Source organism: Acinonyx jubatus, chromosome A3 (assembly GCF_027475565.1).
Source record: "Acinonyx jubatus isolate Ajub_Pintada_27869175 chromosome A3, VMU_Ajub_asm_v1.0, whole genome shotgun sequence".
Lineage (NCBI taxonomy): Eukaryota > Metazoa > Chordata > Mammalia > Carnivora > Felidae > Acinonyx > Acinonyx jubatus.
The window spans coordinates 111,758,648-111,780,839 of record NC_069388.1 but is presented as its reverse complement, the minus strand read 5'-3'; the positions used below and the strand labels follow the sequence as shown (position 1 = coordinate 111,780,839).

Genomic DNA, 22,192 nt, shown 5'->3' with positions numbered 1-22,192 from the left:
TCTTTAAAGTCTGTAAATGCCATTCGAGTAGAATCTATATCAGGTCTGGAGATTAAACTATTGATTGTGTGGCAATCAAAGAGTTGAAGAGTATACAGGAATTCGTTGTATGTCTTATCCTTGAAACTTCTCTGAAGAAAACAAATCTGAAAATGAAAACTTAAAGGAAAAAACCTCTGGCACAAAACTATACAGAAAATGAGTAAGCCCATCACTGCCTCATGGCTAGTTAACCATTTCTATTTGGAGTTGAAGATAATAAGCCAGCTCTCTGGGACATGTTCAAATCACCGTTAAACTTCTTTAAACCTGCCTCTGTCTCTTACTGGGTTTCAACCTTGTGGCTTACCCCACCTTGTCTTTAGTAGTGAAGGAAATAGGGAGGCATTAAGAAGTAAACCTAAAGATATAGATTAAAAGGGGGACTCATGGGCCAGGGATCAGTGGCTCCCATGATCAGAGATCAGTGGCAGTTGTGAGGAATGGAATTATCTGACCTAATAGTGCTTTCAGAACTTTCTACTAAGCCAAGACCCTCAAACAAGTCTGAAGGAATCCTAAATTCATGGTGTGGCTTGCGTGGCAGCAGAAACCAGTTTCTTTGGAGGAAAACATCAACAGTCCCAAATTAAAACTGAGCAATGAGCTCACAGTTAAAGATCAACAGAGAAGAGAAAGCAAGCCACCATGACTGAGAGTCAACAAAGACAAGAAGCAGGCTAAAGGAAAAATTGTGGTTTTCTGATTCATAATATAGACTGGCTATGGGGATGTTGAAAGAAGTAAAGCATGTACTAATCACAAAGGTAGTCGAACAACTTCTATTCTTAGACTTTTATGATTGGAGAGGGAAAATACAACTTTTACAAGTAATTTGAAACTGAAAACCAGAATTTAAAAAATGCAACCCATGCTTATCCACATCATAGAGAGGTGATAAAACACCAGGAAGGTGTGTGTAACAGGTGTTTCAGAAGTTGCAGACTTAGAAGTATACCTAAGAAGTGCTTCCATCTCCATCAGTAGATACATGTACGAATGTTTAATAATGGTAATGTTTGTCATCATGGCAGACAAACTGGCAACAAGCTAAATGTTTGCTGATAGGAGAAAGGATAAATAAATTGTGGTATTTTATTCTTATTTCTTATTTATTTATTTATTTATTTATTTATTTATTTATTTATTTATTTTAAGTAAGCTCTATGTGCGGCTTCAATTCACAACTCTGAGATCAAGAGTTGCATGCTCTACAGACTGAGCCAGCCAAACGCCCCCAAATTGTAATATTTTATATGATAGTTGTGAAATATTATACAACAGGGAAGTGAAAATAAATTAACTATAGCTAAGCAACAATGTGGGTGGGTTTTATAAATGTAATGAAAAGTTGAAAAAAAGTCCCAGATTCACAAGTGTTTATATTATTATGCTTTATAACTTAAACTTTAGCTACTTATAATCTTCTGTGTGTATCAAATAATAAAAACATGATATTTAAAAATTATTTTGAGCAATGGGAAGATCATTTAAATGTTACTTGATAAAATTTTTTTTAATGTTTATTTTTTTGAGAGAGAGAGAGAGAGAGAGAGAGAGAGAGAGAGAGAGAGAGAGAGCATGAGCCGAGATGGGGACAGAGGATCTGAAGCAGGCTCTGCGCTGAGAGCAGAGAGCTTGGCATAGGGCTCAAACCCACAAACCATGAGATTATGACCAGAGCTGAAGTCAGACCTCAATTGACTGAGCCACCCAGGCGCCCCTGATAAACCATTTTCAAGAATAAACAGTTCTGATTTCACTGTGTACATTTTACTTATAAAGTGAATGTTACTGTCATTCATTAGGCTAGTGTGAAACAGAATCAGTGATGATGGGGAACATTAATAGAAGATGGAAGAAAAAGACTTAAGAAAGAAAAGACCCTTAGTAGGGTTCACAGTCCCCAGAGAAGGAGAAATATATAGGACTTATAGCTAGGTTGGTAATATATTTGATATTAAGGAGTCTTGTTCAAACTCATGTCTTTGTGCTTATGCGTTTGGCCATCACTGAAGCTAAAGAAAGTTCTTAGGCTTTCTGATGTGATGAATTAACATGGTGCTTAAGGATGAAAAATTCAGCTTTAAAATAGTTTGTGTGTTTTAAATAGGTCTGTTTCTCATGACAGTGTGGAAGGTGAATCTGGTAGAGCTGATGAACTGGCATCTCCAGAATGTAGAAGGTCTTTATTTTTTGAGGCAGCCACATGACCATCAGCTTGATCTCACTCTGGTGTCTGCTTTCTATATGAAAATTTGCAGAGCAGTGAACAGAGCTTTGAGAGCATTGTAGTAACAGGAGGTTTGGAATCTCAGGATTTGCCAAGCATGCTCCTAGATATTATGGAAGAAATCAAGGTATAAACATAAGACTTGTCTTCCTGGATTTTTTTTTTTTAATTTTTAATGTTTTATTTATTTTTGAGAGAGAGAGTGCGCGCAAGTGTGAGCAGGGTAGGAGCAGAGAGAGAGGGAGACATAGCTGAAGCAGGCTCCAGGCTGTGTGAGCTGTCAGCACAGAGCCTGATGCAGGGCTCAAACCCACGATGTGAGATCATGACCTGAGTCAAAGTCAGATGCTCAACTAACTGAGCCACCCAGGCGCCCCAAGGAATTTTTAATCTAGCTCAGGTCAGATAAACTTATGAAAACATAATTGACAATACCAGGCAGTTTAAACTACAAATTGATAGCACGGAAAAACAAATCCCCTAACTGCTCAAAAAAAGAAAGTATTTAGGACAGAGCAAAGAAGGCTTTGTTCACTAAGGGAAGATTTGAGTCAGGCCTTGAAAGACAGCTGGGGTCTAGATGGAGTGATAGCAAGAGCAAAGGCAAGGAGATGGGAAGGGTGAATTGTACTGGGTTCAGTTAGCTGGATTGGAAGATTTGGTTAGGGCAGTAGTGAGACCTGGGGGAAAACAGATTTGCGACAGATTTTAAATGGCCTCTGGAGTAAGGCCTGGGAATTTGGACTGTAGTTCTCCTTCTGGGGATAATTTATAGACTAAATTTAGAATTCTAAACTTACTGTCATTTGATACTGAATTTAACAATGGATGCGGTTTTGAATAGTTCATTATGGAAGGGGGAATACTTCTGCTTTTTATAGTATTTCTTTGTTCCTTGCTTTTGTAAGGTCAGCCTGACCTGGGTAGGCACCATCTGATTTGGCTTGAGTGTAGCCAGACAATTATGGACCCACAAAGAGAACGCTGAGTAGGCTTTGATTTATGTGCAGAAAAGCAGCTATCTAAAAGCTCCTTCCTTCACATTTAAAGGAGCAGACCAGCTGGCTGTCATGTAAAGGATCCCAGTGACCTCTGGAAGAAGATTATTGGAAACATGCAGTGATAAGAATGAAAAGGAAATTTGTTTTTAATAGAAACAACACTCCAGAGTTTCTTTGAGGGTGTTACAAAATTTTCTTTGCTACTTTTCTGGGAATGATGGCAGTGTTTCACGTAGTGGGATTGTCAGCTATGTAAAATGATGCCTGTATACATAGCGTATCATAATAAGATTTACTTTTTTAGCGTGATTTAGGGTGGTATTCATTGGCTTTTTCATTTCACACTGTTAGCTGAGTTTCGTTAGGTGTTGGATTATTACAGGTCCTTTTTTAGTGTGAGTCTGAGCACCAGCCCAGGTGGTGTATCTTAAAGTGATAAGCGCCTGCTGAGGCATGCAGAACAGCCTTCCTTTTGCTCTCAAAATACCTGCTTTTCAGCACTTGCTGAAGTGGATTGATTCTCTCGCTTTTATAAAACACTGTAACTGTAAGCAGAAGATATTACTAGAGTTGATTTCAACTTTCATAGTCATAGTAAATATTTAGAGTATATATTACAAATTTATGATATAAGTATTAATAAGTCATATTACTAATAAGTAATATTGTAAAGAGTACATGAAAATTATACACTTACAAAAGCTTACTGGATCAGCCTTTCGTAGATTTTGGTCAATGAGAGTTGAGAAACGAGAGAACTTTTCTTAAAACAGCCATGCAAATGTTATCACTCACATTTTGGTGGTTTCTGACCCTTGCCCTGAAGTGCACAAGTAGCGAGTATTCCATTTCATATACAAATGTCTGGTTGCAAATGACACAACATTCTTCAGCAGTGTCCTGATTCTCAAAGGTCTGCTAGTTGAACATACCAAATTTCTTAAGGTTCTTTTTTGTTTGTTTTATACTGTATTTTTAACCAGCATATGTCATACTTCCATGGGGTGATGTTTCATCAAATTACTTGAATTCGTAGACTCCAAGTAAAAATAAATGGACTTAAAAAAGACAGCGTATACAATTGTACGATTCCACTTACCTGAAGTACTTTGAATAGTCAGATTCACAGAAACAGAAAGTAGAGTGGTGGTTTCCAGGGGCAGAGAGTTGGGGATGTTTATTGGTACAGGGTTTCCGTTGCGAGATGAAAAGAGTCCTGGACATCAGCTGAACCACCGTGTAAATGTACTTTACTGTACACATAAAAATGGTTAAGGTGCTAAGTTTTATGTTGTATGTATTTTACCACAATTTTAAAAAACATTAAAAAGAGGAAAAAAGATAGCACCTGCAATAATGTCATAGACAGGAAGTTTCAAGAAATAAATCTATCAGAAGATTTACGGGGCCTCTGTACTAAAATCTGTAAAACATTATTAAGAGAAATCATGAAGGCTTAACCCAATGGGGCATCTGCTATCATGGAGCACTCAGCATTTGAAAATTTCAAGTCTTCTCGAGTGGACCTGTATAATGAATGTGATCCCTAACACAATCCCTGAGTTTTGATTTTTTGTGGTTTTAGTAGCTGTTGCTGTTGTTTTTTGGTTTTGTGGAATTCATGCTGACTTTAAAATTCATGTGGAAATGTAAAGGGCTAAGACTCACTAAGGCAGACATGGAGAACTGAGCTGGCGTACTTACATTGCCAGATACCAAGCCCTGTTATAAAACTGTATTATCCAGATCATTGCTTACCATATGGCTGTCCTTGGACTGGCAGCATTGGCATCACCTGGGAGCTTGTTAGAAATGCAGTTTCTCCAACTCCATCTCAACCCCTTATTGAATCAGAATCTCTGGGGTTGAGGTCAGAGAGTCTGTGTTTTAAGAATTTCTTTACGTTATTCTTACGCACTTCGAAGTTTGAGAAGCATTGAATTAAGACATTTTGACATAAGAAAATACGAAACAACCAGTAGAACAAATAGAGAGTCCAGAAACAGATCCATATGGACACGGTTCATCTGATTTATGACGAAGTTGGCATTGCAGTACAATGGAAACGAGTAGGCTTTTCAATAAATGGTATTAGATGATTTATATCCATATCTAAGAAAGCTGTCTTAACCCCTATGTCATACTGTATATACAAAAATCAATTCCAGACTGAATTTATAAAAGTGAAAAGCAAAAATGTAAAACTTTTAGAGGAAAAAAACACAGGGGAACATCTTTGTGACCTTAGGACAAATAGTACAATGAAGCTGTAACCATAAAACAAAAACGATAAATTGGACTATGTTAATATTAAGCATTTCTCTTTATCAAAAGATACCATTAATATTTGTAAAGCCCTTAGACTGGTGCCTTGCCAGCATGTTGTATGTGTTACACGAATGTTTGTCAAGAATATAAATAATATCCTCTTCCAACAAAAAGAGTACTTGTGTTCAGGAAATAGAAATAGTTAACAAATTATTAAGAAAAATTCTGACAACCCAATAGAAAAAACAAAGGACTTCAATAGGACTTAATGAAGAAGCATTAAATGGTCATTAACATAGTTAAAAGGTGCCGAACTTTATGAGTCATCAGAGAAGTGCAAATTAAAACCATAATGAAATACTACTACATACCCACCTGAATGGCTCAAACTCAGAATAGACTGTGTTGAGTGTTGCAAGGATGTGAAGCAACAAGAGCTCTGTAATATTTCTAGTAAGAGTGTGGAGGGGAATAAACCTTTTAGAAGATTGGCAGGAACTGGGAAAGCTAAATGTCTTCATGCTCCATGACATAGCGATTCTACTCTTAAGTATATAGTCAGCAGAAATACTGGTGCGTGTTCACCTGAAGAACATGTCTTAGAGTGTGTGAACCACACATGCTGGTAGTTCATCTAGAATGTCCATAGCACGCTTGTATCAGCCCCAAAGTGGAAACTGCATAGATGCCCATTAGTGATATGATGGTTAAATAAACTATTCATGTAATGGAATATTATGTGGCAATAACATGAATATTCTACAACTCTGTGGATGAATCTTTCACAATAATGTGGAGCAGAAGAAACAAGATCCAAAGGAATACTCTGTGATTATATTTGTATAAAGTAGAAAAGCATGCACGCTGACCTCTGGGGTTACAAGTCAGGACAGTGGTTACCCTGCCAGAGGGGCAGGAGAGTGACCAGAACAGAGCACAAGGGGGACAGTAGGAATCTGGTAATGTCTCTTGATCTGAGCGCCTGTTACATATATCTGTTCAGTCTGTGAAAATTCACTGTGCACTTATATAAATTATATAAACAATGTTTTTTTTTTTAACTTTTTTTTAAAGTTTATTTTTGAGAGTGGGGGGTGGGGGTGCAAAGAGAGAGACAGAGAATCCCAAGCAGGCTCCATGCGGCAAACATGGAGCCTGACATGGCTTGATCTCACAAACCATGAGATCATGACCTGAGCTGAAATCAAGAGCCAGATGCTTAACCGACTGAGACACCCAGGCACCCCTAAAAGCAGTGCTTTAATTAATGGAAAAATTGGATTATTAGCCATTTCTTCACCACATCAAACTGAAAAAGACATGGAAAGAGTCCCATAGGGCATTGACATTCATGCTCAGATGAGTTGCAATGGTCATTCTTTGAATATTCTGAAAGAAGAGTATTTTTAAGAAAATGAATGTTAACAAAGCACCCTTTCTCAGCACATTTTAAGCAAACTAGAATCTCTTTTATAAAAACGATTTCTTTCTGGGGCACCTAGGTGGCTCAGTTGATTGTGTCCGGCTCTTGATTTTGGTTCAGGTCATGATCTTACGATTTCATGAGTTCGAGCCCCACACAGGGTCTATACTGAGGTGTGGAGCCTGCTTGAGATTCTCCCTCTTTTTCTGCTCCTTCCGCACTCACAATCTCTCTGTCTCTCTCAAAATAAATAAACTAAAAAATAAAATAATTTCTTTCTGACTGTGAATAATTTCATTCCACTTTCTTGTGTGGATGTATTAAGTATTTGAATCTCTCTTCCAAGTAATCTATGTGAAGATAAACTATGAACTTCCAAACCTATTGTTTACATTAGTGCTTTGCTTGGGAATAATCTGATTTATTTCTTTAAACCTATCAATGCTAGAAAAGCATTAAGATGCAGGATGACCTACTCATGACTATATGAAAAAAGTGACAGTTTCTTGCAAAAAAACTCAGAAGCATCAATCAAAGCTTATTCTCACAACACATTTTTGCCATGTATCTGGATTCTATACGGTTTTTTTTTACATGTGTTTAATGTTTATTTTTGAGAGAGAGAGACAGACAGAGCATGAGCAGGGGAGGAGCAGAGAGAGAGGGAGACAGAATCTGAAGCAGGCTCCAGGCTCTGAGCTGTGAGCACAGAGCCCAACGCGAGGCTCGAACTCACAAACTGTGAGATCATGACCTGAGCCAATGTCAGACGCTTAACCGACTGAGCCACCCAGGCGCCCGATTTTGTTTATCTTAACAAAGACAAATAAATGTAACATTTTTGGTTGTAAGGATTTCTCTCGTACAACAGAGATAGAACAGTATGCTGTTCTAACAGTAATGTATAAGCAGTTATTTTCAACTTAATGCTGTTTAAATATTTCACCAAATATCAGGATGGAGCTGCCAGATACCCTGAAGTCTACAAGGACATGGTTTAAACATAGAGGGACATAGGTGGGTTTGTATTACTTGGGAAGAATTCTAATGAATTGAGTATCTGTGCAAGGGGAAGCTTGCTGCTGTGCACATCAGCTGTTTGCCAGTGCACATCAGCTGTTTGCCAGTGCCAGCTGTTTGCAGTGCACATATCAGACTTTAGGGTAATAATATCTGTGCCTTTTTAAGGGCGAGTGGCTAAGCTGTGCATCAGCAGGTTGAGCACTACCAGAAAGCTTAGGGGAAATGATCACAGGTTAATTTGGGTTTTGAGTGATTTCCATTTTAAGGGAAATTTTAAGGGTGTTGGTGTGCTCCTTGCCTTCAGAAAGACGGCAGCTTGCTCTCCTGCAGGATGAATAAAATCCTACTGAAGAACCGTTGTCAGGGCATCCAGATCAGTAAGGAAGAGGTAAAACTTTCACTGTGTGCCCGTGACATGATGCTAACGAATTCAGTAAAGTCACAGGACACAAAATCAATCTACAGAAATCTGGCAGTTCTGTACACCAATAATGAAGCAGCAGAAAGAGAAATTAAGAAAACAATCCCATTTACAATTTTACCAAAAATAATAAGATACCTAGGAATAAACCTAACCAAAGAGGTGAAAGACCTGTACTCTGAAAACTGTAGAACACTGATAAAAGAAATTGAAGAGGACACAGAGAAATGGAAAGACATTCCATGCTCATGGAGTGGAAAAAAAAATATTAAAAAAATTTTTTTGACATTTATTATTGAGAGACAGAGGGAGACAGGGCATGAGCATGGGAGGGGCAGAGAGAGGGGGAGACACAGAATCTGAAGCAGGCTCTAGGCTCTGAGCTGTCAGCACAGAGCCCAACGTGGGGCTCGAACTCATGAACCGTGAGATCATGACCCAAGCTGTAGTTGGATGCTTAACCGACTGAGCCACTCAGTTGCCCCGGAAAAACAAATATTTTAAATGACTCTACTACCCAAAGCAATCTATACATCTAATGCAATCCCTATCAAAATACCAACAGCATTTTCACAGAACCAGAACAACAATCCTAAAATGGAACCACAAAAGACCCCAGATAGCCAAAGCAATGTTGAAAAAGCAAAGCAAAGCTGGAGGCATCACAGTTCTGGACTACTACGAAGCTATAGTAATCAAAACAGTATCGTGCTGGTTCGAAAGTGGACAATAGATTAATGGAACAGAATAGAAAACCCAGAAATGAACCCACATCTTTAGGGTCAATTAATCTTCAGCAAAGCAAGAAAGAATATCCAAAGGGAAAAAGTCTCTTTAACAAATGGTGTTGGGAAAACTGGACAGCAACATGCAAAAGAATGAAACTGGACCACTTTCTTACACCATACACAAAAATAAACTCAAAATGGATTAACGACCTAAACATGAGACCTGAAAGCATAAAAATCCTAGAAGAGAGCACAGGCAATAATTTCTCTGACATCAGCCGTAACAACATCTTTCTAGATATGTCTCCTTCGGCAAGGGAAATAAAAGGAAAAATAAACTATTGGAACTACAAAACAAAAAGCTTCTGCGCAGCAAAGGAAACAACAAAACAGGCAGCCTACAGAATGGAAGAAGATATTTGAAAATTACCTATCTGATAAAGGGTTACTATCCAAAATACATAAAGAACTTCTAAAACTCAGCACCCCAAAAACAAATAGTCCAATTAAAAATGGGTGGAAGACATGAACAGACAATTCTCTAAAAGAGACATAGAGATGGCCAACAGACACATGAAGAGATGCTCAACATCATTTGTCATCAGAGAAGTGCAAATCAAAACTACAAAGAGCTATGACCTCACACCTGTCAGAACGGCTAAAATAAAAAATGCAAGAAACACCAGGTGTTGGCAAGGATGTGGAGTAAAAGGAACGCTCGTGCACTGTTGGTGGGAGTGCAAACTGGTGCAGCCACTCTGGAAAGCAGTATGGAGTTTCTTCAAAAAGTTAAAAATAGAACTACCCTACAATCTAGCAATTGCACTACTGGGTATTTACCCTAAGAATATGAAAACACTAATTTAAAGGGATACATAAACCCTATGTTTATAGCAGCATTATTTACAGTAGTTACACCATGGAAGCATCCTGCGTCCATCAATAGATGAACAGATAAAGAAGTGATATGTATAGATATAGATATAGATGGACATTATTCAGCCATAAAAAAGAATGAAATCATGTCATTTGCCATGACATGGATGGAGCTAGAGAATATAATGCTAACTGAAGTAAGTCAGTCAGAGAAAGACAAATACCGTATGATTTCGCTCATATGGAATTTAAGAAACAAATGAGAAAAGGGGACAAAAGAGAGAGGCATACCAAGAAACAGTCTTAACTTTAGAGAACAAACTGATGGTTACCAGAGGGGAGGTGGGAGTGGGTGGGTGAAATAGGTGATGGGGATTAAGGAGGGCACTTGTCATGATGGGCATAGGGTGATTAAAGTAAATTCCTAAAAACAAAACAAAACAAAAAAAACACTGTTGTCCAGGCTTTTACAGTTGAGTTGTAACTGTATTTCCCTCAGAACAAGAAGCTGACTCTCCTGTTATCAGCCTTATAGTAATTTCTCTTATTTAGAGCCAACTTTAGATACAAATATTTAGAAATTTACAGAACATTTCCGAGAAATAAGTGAAATATTAGAAGCAAAATAGAGATTGTAAGAATTAGCAATGTATAGTATTTGATAGCCTCAAAAAATGTATTTTTTGGAGGAAATAGAAACTGAGAAGATTAAAAATAGAGTGTTTACTATAACTTAATTATACAGAGACATATTTTCATGCACTAAAATAGCCCAGCTTTTTTGTGAGACAAATTCTGAAATTTGGGAGATGTTGAATACGCATATAAGATGTTTCATCCAAATATCATTAGTGACTTTAGAAAAAGAAACAGTGAAATAGTAGTTTGAGCTTATTTTTTTGTCTTAGGTTTTCTTTTTAAGTCTTTAGCAACACTGAACTTGAATGTAAGACTGTTCTTTTTAAGGACCTTGTAAGTAATGATTTTGTAAAATATATCCTTTTTATATTGTCATAAATTTTTCTTAACCTAATATTTACTCTTAATAATTTTTAAGTATACTGTTCAGTGATATTAGGGACATTTACACTGTTCTGCAGTTATTAGCACTTTCCACCTCCAGAATTTCTTTATCACCCCAAACTGAAACTCTGTCCCATTAAACACTAGCTTCTCATCCTTTCCTCGCCCTAGAATGGCAGTTGCCATTCTGTTTTATGTCTCTATGCGTTTCACTATTCTAGGTACCTCACACAGTCATAAAATATTTGTCCTTTTGTGTCAGGCTTATTTCACTTAGCATAAGGTCGTCAGGGTTCACCCATGTCATAGTGTCAATCAGAACCTCCTTCCATTTTACGGCTGAATAATATTTCTTTATACATAAGGAAATTTATATATAAATCTTTGTATGTATCTCCCAAATTTGTTTTATTCATTTTTCTGTCAGTGAATATGTGAGTTATTTCTCCCTTTTAGCTATTGCGAATAACACTGCCATGAACATTGGTATGCAATTATCTATTCAAGTCCCTCCTTTCAATTCTTTTGGGCATATATCCAGAAATAAAATTTCTGGATCATGTGTAATCCTATATTTAGTGTTTTGAGGATTTTTTTTTAATGCCCAGATTTTCTTACCCATACAAAGATATAGTGAAGTGTCTGCCATGAACATGGAACAGTCATTAAAACTTCATAATCTGTTAATCTCTAATGTATTTTGGTTTTTGCTCACATAAATAATTGGTAGCTAGAATCCTAGGCTAGTAAAAAATTTTATCAGCCTATATTTAGGTACTGTATATTCAGTCACTCATTGCTTCCTATCAGTGCTGAAACTGTCCTTATTTAAAACCTCTTTTATATAAGACACCCCACTGTTCATGATCTGATGAGTCACTATTTGGTATTTGTCAACATCTTCCTTTATTTTTCTAATTTTTGGCATCTGAGAAGTTTAGCTGTTCTCAAGTACTTTTAAGTTGGATAGTAAAGAACTTTAATTAGCTTTTAATAACCTATTTGTGGAGTAGTGAATATGAAGTCTATAATAATTACAACCAAATTAATGTTAATTTAAAAACTTAACCATAATTCGACAAAGATGAACTTGGGAATTCATGTCATTGTTTTCCCTTCCTTATGACAGAATTTTGGAGGTGAAATAAGCTTTGATCATCTTTTAGTCCTTTTTTTCCCCTCCTCTTTATAGCTAAGATACATCTTAGGTCAAGAAGTTAATCCATTTATTTAAGGGCATTTAGAGAATGTCTGGGAAGGTAGAGCAACCCAAGCTAGTTTAGGAAACAGCTTAATTTCTAGATATTTACAAAGTATTGTAATGAATTATTTGGCACCTTATTTGCTATAAAAGAAATGGAATTTTATTAAAACATCATAGCTAAAAGTAACCTTAGAGACCATTAAATCAAATCGCATCATTGTATACATGAGGAATATGAGGTCTAAAAATAGTACCTTTCCCAGGAGTTATGCAGCTAATTGTTGGAGAGTCTGGTCTAGGATCCAGTTCCTTTTTTTAGTATATTTTTCCACTTTGCCATGCCTCTTCTTTAAAAATATGTTGCATACCACAATTTAACAATGACTTATTTTCTTTCTATTAAAACAATTTTTTAAAATGTTTATTTTTTGAAAGTGAGAGAGAGCACGAGAGCATGTGTGAGCAGGGGAGGGGCAGAGAGAGAGGGAGACACAGAATTGGAAGCAGGCTCCAGGCTCAGAGCTGTCAACACAGAGCCTGATGTGGGGCTCGAACATACAAAACTGCGAGATCATGACCTGAGCTGAAGTCGGATGCTTAGCTGACTGAGCCGCCCAGGCGCCCATGTAAGCTTTTTTTATTTGGCATTTGGAGCATATCGTTATGAAGAAAAAAATACTTTAAAGTAAAGTTCAGGTTTCTGAGCTGCTTCACAAAACCTATATAAGCCACAGTATACCTGGATTATAGTGATAAAAATATTATTTCATGGCACCCAATTATTATTTACTATGTTGTGTCATTGGGGGAGAGTATTTTCCCAATTCTGTTCAGAAAAAGAAATGTAACAGGTGATTTTCATAAGCTCCAGTCACTGTTCATTTACATTTCTGTTTCAGAAGAAGCACCTTTGTACATAATGTTTTGCCTCTGTGTAAATGATGACAGAGAAAAAAAATTCCTTTTTCTTCCCCTTTATCTCTTTCTTTGAGTACTTGCAGTGTGCCAGGCTGTAGGTAAGGCACTAGTGGACGGAATAGCTGGGGCCTCTGCCCTGAAGGAGCCAACCTGGCTGCAGCAGCAGAGAATCATGGGATGCAGACAGATATGCAGGAAGATGGTTGAGAAAGGCTTTCCCAGGAGGTGACGTTTGAGCTGACCCCCAAAGGGTGAGACAGATCCAATACGAGGCAGTGGTCATTCTCAGGTCCTAAATTGGGTGGAATTAAGGTTAATTCCTGTCCGGGATGTGGTGGAGACCCTGGGTCAGCCCTGCCTGTCCATCTGCACAGACTAGCTTGAGTCCTCACCGGCCAGCCTGCTGCTTGGATGGTTAGGTGACTGCTCTCTCCACTGGGTTTGCTTGCTATACTATTAGATCAGAAATGTCTTAAAAATAACATTTTCTTCCAAAGTCGGCAGAGCATTATAGTGTATATCCCCCATTTAATTTTCTTTTTCTTTACCTAATTACGATCGACTTACCTTGTGGGCAGCAGTGTTCTATAAAATATATTAAACACAGCCTATCTGCAGTTACCTCCTTTTAGAAAGACTTTTCCCAACCAAGTCTTTATATCTCCCGGCCAAACAGATATACGATATATGCATTCTTCAGTGATACCATTATCCAGCCAGTTCCCTCTTTAAAGCTTTTCAAATGTCCGTTTGTCAGATTGCATTTTATTCTCGGTGTTTAGTGAGAATGTTTTGCTTGACCTTCGCTTAAAAGTCTCAGGCAAACTCTTGTTCTCGTGCCAGCACAGAAAACAGTCTGATTTTGTTTCTCTCAGGAAAATATCTCCCCTACTTGGTGTGCAAACCTTAAAGCTGGGCTTTAACTCTGACAAGCCCGTGGCCTGAGCTGATCTGTGTCCTGACACACCATTGACAAAGTGGTCAGTGCGGTTGGGAGCTGTAGGGGAGGACAGGTTTCCTTCCACCTTTTTAGGGCTGGGTCTGCAAATTAACCTGACGGATTAACGGGAGAAAAGCACACAGATTTATGTAGTATAGGTTTTTTTGTGACATGGGGGGCTTCATAAGGAAAAGAAGACCTGAAAAAGTTCAATCTGAGTATTTTATGCTCGGTCTGATGAAGAGTGGGCATCATGGAGGAGTGTGCAAGGTCGAAGAGTGAGTGTAAAGGATGCTCCTTTCTTCTGGGTGTAGGTAGGATATCTCTCACCTTGAGGGTTTTATGACCTGTTTCAGGGCAGAGGGGCAGGGGGAAGGTCGGAGTGATCTTCCTGCTTCTGCTGTTTCTCAGACTCCTTGGGCTTAAAATATTCAATATGCCCAGGTGCCATGTTTTGGCGAAACCATGTCCTGAACCCTATCAGAGGTTAGTGTCATCAACCTGTGTTCACTCTGGATGGTGACTTTCTGTTAGAGGTGAGAGAAGGTATCACAGGAGGAGAAATCCTGGAGGGGGCCACTTCTGTGGATACTCAGAGGCTTGCTAAGCTTTACCTATTCATATTTAATCCTCACAACCCGTGAGACATGGGAGTCGCCACTGCTGTTTTAGAGAGGAGGTCAAGTAACTTCCCAAGGTCACCCATCCGGTCACCTCACATGGTGAAGCTGGGATTCTGAGCGAGCTCTGGCTGGCTTGGAGAATGTTCGTGCTATTCTCCAGAGCCCTTCCCTCAGCACTCTTCCATCCTGTCACAGGGTTACAGAGACAGTCCCTTGAATAAGGTGAAGAGAAAAAAATGCAGTGATGCGACCCATTGTGGGTTGTAGAATCACTTTGCAGATTCACTTGATGAAGAGTTCATTCCTTTGAAAATTCTTGAGATCAAGTGATGATACACATTTTAAGTGTTTTTTTTATGTCTTTTATACTTCATCGTGTATCTCTTTATAGTGCCACATACACCTATTTATGTTGATGAAGCCATTCTTCTTGCAGATTTTAGTTACTGAAGGCTGAGATAAGGGTATAAATTAATCTGGTAAAGCATATTTCAAGGGGATAAAATAATTTGCACAGTTAGTTATAGAAGGATAAGATTACCTAATAGACATTGCATTAGAAAGTAGATTCTGTGAGGGCAGCCACTTTGTCTGTCTTTCTTGCTAGTTTGTCTGTGGGGCCTGTGCACACGGCCTTGCACAGAGTGGGTGCTCATGTGAATCCATGAATGAACACACTTTGGTGAGACCCCATTCTGTTGATTCTCCTCCACCCTTATTCGTGGAGCTTTTGTTCACTCCTCTTCCCACTCCCCCTTAGCAAAGCAGTTTCCCAGCCTTCCTTACTGTGTCCTCCACTCATGTTGCTCTACCACTCTTTCCTGGGTAGTGTCATCATTTCCAGGAGGTAATCGTGTCTGGAGAGCATGTTGAAAAAACAAGATAAAGATGTTGTTCCGGAGACCAAGAGGCCAGATATTAGAATCTGCTTTTGCTATTAATAAATGTGGCTTAGAGCAAGTGGTCGAACCCTTTGGTGCTTTCTTTTCCTTTTTATTGTAAGGGAGTTGGTCTTGATTTGGAGTTGAAAATTCAAATGCCTAAAGGGGCCGGCAGTTAGCTCACGCGGTGCTCATGGAAGGTCTTCCTGCTAACTTCTAATGAGAATTTGGAGTTATAAATGAATTTGACCAAAGGTAAATAGCTGTGTATCTTAGCCTAGTGGTTCCTAAACTTGGCTACAGTTTAGAATGACCTGGGGAGTGTTTTAAAAAACACTTTTACCAGATCCTGCTCTCAGAGATCTGATTTACTTAAAATTTTGTTGAAAAACAAAACAAAACAAGGCAAAAGCTTCTCAGGTGCTTCTAACCTGCAGCTTGGTTTTGAATGATTAATTGGATTCTTAATTAACTAGGGTGTTTTCTACACTGACTTTTGGAAACAAGGATATGGTCAGCTGGCAGACAAATAAGCATTTTCCCTTGTTTTGCAGCAATCTTCACTGAAAGTTACAGTTGTGAATGATCATGGGGAGACAGTATTGGATTCTAGATCAGGAGCAGAGTGAAAATTGTGTTCGTTACATCAAGTAGCGCCTAATGCATTCTCATTGTCATACATTTTGCCCATTTCACTCACCTAGAACTTTTATTTTTTCCCAGTACATCTGTTGTCCTATTCAGTGGTTTCTACTCCATTCTCTGAATGCTTGGCAGTCACAGCTTTCTGGGGTTAGGACCCAGTACTTGTATATTTGAGGTTTTGTTTTAGGCCAGTCTTTGTTAAGATGTGCCCTCTAGGAAAGCATGTTAACTAAATCGGAGACTCACTACCCTAACCAAGGCCAGAAAGCATTCTCATACATTTTAGTATTGTTTTCTGTAATATGTGTAGAAAGAAAGATCTTTTGCCTTTAAGTGAACAACTTAATTCTTAGGCATTCTGTGTACTTAAAGTTTGATTTACATTTGCATGTGTGAATTAGGATATTTTTTAAGTGAAAAGTTACGAGATTTCTAATGGTTTGTTTTTATGCTTGAGTTTGGGTGATTTTTAAAAATTTATTTCAAATTTGAGAAGGATATTTTTAGGTGGTTTATTTTCTCACATTTTTTAAATAACTCAGGAAATGAAAGACTTATTAATTCCTGTTGTGATATACTCTGCCCACTGTTTTATCTGGAAAGATTTTGATTTGTTCCTTAAGGGATTTATTCAATAGATTGGATCCACTAGGTTAAGTAATGACTGCTCAAATGAACACACTCTTCACAAAAATACTTGACAGCACGTTTTATTATTATTTTTTACAGAGAAGATTTTCAAATCTCCAGTTGTATTCTGATACTTTTGGAAGAATGAGTTTTGTACTAATCAGAGAGTGATCACTGAGCTTATCCCTTCTTTTTGTGTTTTTTTTTTTCCCCCCTCTTCTGACAGTTTTTGCTTTCACAACCAAAGTTTTGGGCCATTCAGACATCAGCCTTGATCCTCCGGACGAAACTTGAGAGAGGAAGCACACGCCGAGTGGAACGGGCGATGAGGCAGACGCAGGTGAGAATTCATGTGACAATTCTTGTTATTCTCCCAACTCTCTATTGCTATTAAAAAGCATACATCTGTGTTATAAATATAAGAGAATGAGATAGCTTTCATTTTGTTCGTTTTGGTATTATTTAGGGTATAGGTTCTAGAGTTCATTTGGCTCCAAAGCCCAGCTGTGTCACTTAGTAGCTCTGTGACCACATTATTTAACCTAAGGAAAACTGTTCCTCTGCTTACAACACTTCTCCCACTGGATGTGTGGGTCTTCCACACCAGGCATTTCTCCACTTCCCTGTGGATATCAACTGGGTGTCCTACACTTTAATTCAATTCTGACACTTCCTGGAATTAGTTCATACGCCCTAGGTTAAGGGCTCAGACCTACACCACTGTCCTCTACTTTAGATGCCAATCTCAAGTCTGGTACTTCTGACTGACTGGCTGTAAATCGTGGGTTCTGACTCTCTCCTGGGGTCTGATAATTTGCTAGAATGGCTCACAGAACTCAGGGAAGCTTTACTTAACTATTAGTGGTTTATTATAAAGGATATTATAAAGGATACAGACGAACAGCCAGATGCAGAGGCACTTAGGGCGAGGTCTGGAAGCATCCTGAGCACAGGAGCTTCTCTCCTTGTGGAATTTGGGGTGCATCACCCTCTCAGCATGTGGTAGGTGCACCAACCTGGAAACTCGCTAAATCTATTTGTTTTAGGGTTTTTATGGAGCTTCTGTTAATGTAGGCATGATTGATTAAGTCATTGGCCATTGGTGAATAACTCATTCCCCAGCCCTGCTCCCCTCCCCTGAGGGTGGGAGTGTGGCTCAGAGTTCAGCCCCAAAACTGCCTGGTTGGTTCCTGTGTCAGCTAGCTCCCATCCTTCAGGAGTCACCTCGGTATCTTGGCCTGAGGAATGGTGCGAGGGGCTTAGGAATAACAACAGATGTTCCTTTAAGGAAGCATGAGAGTTATGAGAGTTTTAGAGGAAGTTATGAGAGTTTTAGAAACTCCATGCTAGGATCCAGGGATGAAGACTAAATATGTACTTCTTATTATATCACATCTCACCTCTAAACTTCATTTTCATCATCTGCAAAAGAGGCTAATAATACGACTTGCAGCAAAGGTTTATGATGAGTATTTAAAGAGGCAATATAAGAGTTAATAAGATGTGGTTCCACAGGTACAGAATGTGTAAGGAGATAGAATTCATCCTAATGCAAAAATAATCAAAATTAATATGCATTCAGGCATCATCTCCATTTAATACTAATGTTTATTCTCATCCAGTGACTAAATAGCATCTCTTTTCATTCTAATAAACTAATAACCATGATGCAAATTGATTGCCAAGAAAAATTAAAAATGTTACAAAAGATGTAGGATTTCATGAAGCCAATGAAACTGATATCCTAAAAAATTTATTTTTTGGGGTGTTTAGGTAGCTCAGTTTTGGTTAAGCATCTGGCTTCATCTCAGGTCATAATCTCCCCATTTGCAATTTCGAGCCCCGCATCAGGCTCTCCACTGTCAGCACAGAGCCTGCCTTGAATCCTCTGTTCCCTTCTCTCTTTGCCCCTTCCTTCTTCTTTCTCTCTGTCAAAAATAAATAAACATTTAAAAAGTACAAATACCTTTTTTTTTTTTTTTTTTAATAATTGTAAGAACGACATGAGGAACTCCTACATGATGAGACCCTGGTCAAATTTTTTTTTTTAATTTTTTAATTTTTTAAAATTTACATCCGAATTAGTTAGCATATAGTGCAACAATGATTTCAGGAGTAGATTTCTTAATGCCCCTTACCCATTTAGCCCACCCCCCTCCCACAACCCCTCCAGTAACCCTCCGTTCTCCATATTTATGAGTCTCTTCTGTTTTGTCCCCCTCCCTGTTTTCATATTATTTTTGTTTCCCTTCCCTTATGTTCATCTGTTTTGTCTCTTAAAGTCCTCCTATGAGTGAAGTCATATGATTTTTGTCTTTCTTTGACTAATTTCACTTAGCATAATAGCCTCTAGTTCCATCCACGTAGTTGCAAATGGCAAGATTTCCTTCTTTTTGATTGATTGCCGAGTAATACTCCATTGAATATATATACCACATCTTCTTTATCCATTCATCCATCGATGGACATTTGGGCTCTTTCCATACTTTGGCTTTTGTTGCTAGTGCTGCTATAAACATGGGGGTGCATGTGTCCCTTTGAAACAGCATACCTGTATCCCTTGGATAAATGCCTAGTAGTGCAATTGCTGGGTCGTAGGGTAGTTCTATTTTTAGTTTTCTGAGGAACCTCCATACTGTTTTCCAGAGTGACTGCACCAGCTTGCATTGCCACCAGCAATGCAAAAGAGATCCTCTTTCTCCGCATCCTCGCCAACATCTGTTGTTGCCTGAGTTGTTAATGTTAGCCATTCTGACAGGTGTGAGGTGGTATCTCATTGTGGTTTTGATTTGTATTTCCCTGATGATGAGTGATGTGGAGCATTTTTTCATGTGTCAGTTGGCCATCTGGATGTCTTCTTTGGAGAAGTGTCTGTCCCTGTCTTTTGCCCATTTCTTCACTGGATTATTTGTGTTTTGGGTGTTGAGTTTGATAAGTTCTTTATAGATTTTGGACACTAACCCTTTATCTGATATGTCACTTGCAAATATCTTCTCCCATTCTGTCGGTCGCCTTTTAGTTTTGCTGATTGTTTCCCTTGCTGTGCAGAAGCTTTTTATTTTGGTGAAGTCCCAGTAGTTCATTTTTGCTTTTGTTTCCCTTGCCTCTGGAGACGTGTTGAGTAAGAATTTGCTGCGGCCAAGATCAAAGAGGTTTTTGCCTGCTTTCTCCTCGAGGATTTTGATGGCTTCCTGTCTTACTTTGAGGTCTTTCATCCATTTTGAGTTTGTCTTTGTGTATGGTGTAAGAAAGTGGTCCAGGTTCATTCTTCTGCATATCGCTGTCCAGTTTTCCCAACATCAGTTACTGAGGGGACTGTCTTGATTCCATTCCATAGTGTTTCCTGCTTTGTCAAAGATTAATTAGTTGGCCATACGTTTGTGGGTCCATTTCTGGGTTCTCTATTCTGTTCCACTGATCTAAGTGTCTGCTCTTGTGCCAGTACCATACTGTCTTGATGATACTACAGCTTTGTAGTATAGCTTGAAGTCTGAGACCCTGGTCAAGTTTTATCAGTAGTCCTAACAATGCCCTTTGTAACAAAAGGATCCAAGCACAGCATTGAGCTGCCTCATCCTTTCAGTTTACTTTTTTTGGAACAGTTCTTCATTCCTTTCCTGACCTTTATGGATTTGATATTTTTGAAGGTCACCAGCGAGTTATTTTGGAGATTCTCCCCCAATTTGGGTTTCTCCAGCATTTCCTTGTGATTTGATTCAGGTTACACAGTTATGACAGTAATAATATGGAAATATTGTTGTACTTCTCACTGTATCCCTCTCAGGTGCCACATGATGTGAGTTGTCACTTGTGATACTCTTTGATCATTTGAGTAAGGTCATGTTTGTGGAATTTCTCCCCAGTGTAAAGTTACTCTTTACCTTGTAAGTAATAAGCATTTGGGGGGAGTTACTTTGAGATCATTATGTTTGTCATCCAATTTTCACCCACTTGTTTTAGCATTTGTTGATGTTGCCTGAGAAAGGAAGTTATCATGATGATTGCCAAGTGGTAGTTTTCTAATTCCATAATTAGTAAATAATATCTTAGTTGGTATTCCAGAATAGGGAAGAGCTTTCTCTTCTTTGTATTTATTCCTCCACTGATTTATTTATTAGAGTGTAGACTCATGGATTTCTATTTTAGTCAACCGGGTGTAATCTTATGCTGTCATTACTTTTTATTTACTCTTTTTTATTTTGGTAGAATTTCAGCTCATGTGAATAAGATAAGCTTAAGTATAGAGCATCTTATTTGTTGCTGTAGTAAAAGCAGAAGTGGATCCTCTGTGTTTAAGAATGCTAGTTGTACCCAATTATCCATTCTTCTCTTTAGTAATAGAACCTGAATTTTATCCAGACACATGACTTCCCATCCTCTTTTGCAGGTAGGAGGGACCATGTGACTCATTTCTGAATAATACAATGTGTGGGTGGAAGTGATAGGTACCACTTCTTGATCATGTTGAGAAAAGACAGGGGAATTTGTGTATTCCCCTGGCATTTTGTCCTTTCCTCTTGGCGAGGAGGTCAGAGAACTGGGGCTGGTACTTTAAATCAGAGATGCCACGTGTTGAGATTAGTAGAGCTATTTTACCAGCTCTGGATTACTAATTATTGGACTTACAAATGAGGAAGAAAACTATGTCTTGCTTAAGTAAGTATATTTTAAAAATTGCTTTTTACAGTAGTTTAGGCCGTAGGACCTAAGCTGAGAGGACTTCATTGATGTTCCTGGAGGTAGAAAGATTATTCTGTAGGTTCTATATCTTTCTTAGCTCTGTCTACTGAGAGTCCAGGGCACTGGCACCTCAGCAGCAAATGAGCACAAGTTGTGTCCACATCTCGGTTTCTAAACACCCTTCTTCAATAACAGGGACCATTGCTCCTTGAGTAGATAGCTGATTGTAGGATTGGGGCTGCTGAGGTAGGGAAAATACAAGAATATCTTGTGTAGTGCAAGAAAGTAAGGTAGTGGTTTTTTTTAGTTTATTTATTTTTGAGAGAGGGAGAGACAGAAAATCCCAAGCAGATTCCACACTATCAGCGCAGAGCCTAATGTGGGGCTCAAACTCACTAACTGTAAGATCATGACCTGAGCCAAAACAAGAGTCGGACACCTAATCAACTGAGCCACCGCAGTGCCCCGAAAGTAAGGTAGTGTTAAAAAAAGAGGGTTCGGGGCACGTCAGAAGGACACAGGAGCTGGTCTGAAAGAGAACCCAATAGCCAAAGCTAGAACAGTTTGAGCAACAAAATAACAAAGTATTTGATTATAATCAAAGTGTTAAAATAAATACATGAGTCTATACTGCTA

General features: G+C 38.5%; 1 protein-coding gene across 1 annotated transcript in view; it reads left to right on the top strand.

The window, feature by feature from the left end:
- Positions 1–22,192, top strand: part of TTC27 (tetratricopeptide repeat domain 27) — a 185,463-nt gene that overhangs the window by 53,090 nt on the left and 110,181 nt on the right. The window contains exon 10 of the mRNA XM_015064214.3: positions 17,103–17,216. Coding sequence (XP_014919700.1) covers positions 17,103–17,216 — 114 coding nt within the window. The remainder of the gene's footprint in view (positions 1–17,102; positions 17,217–22,192) is intronic.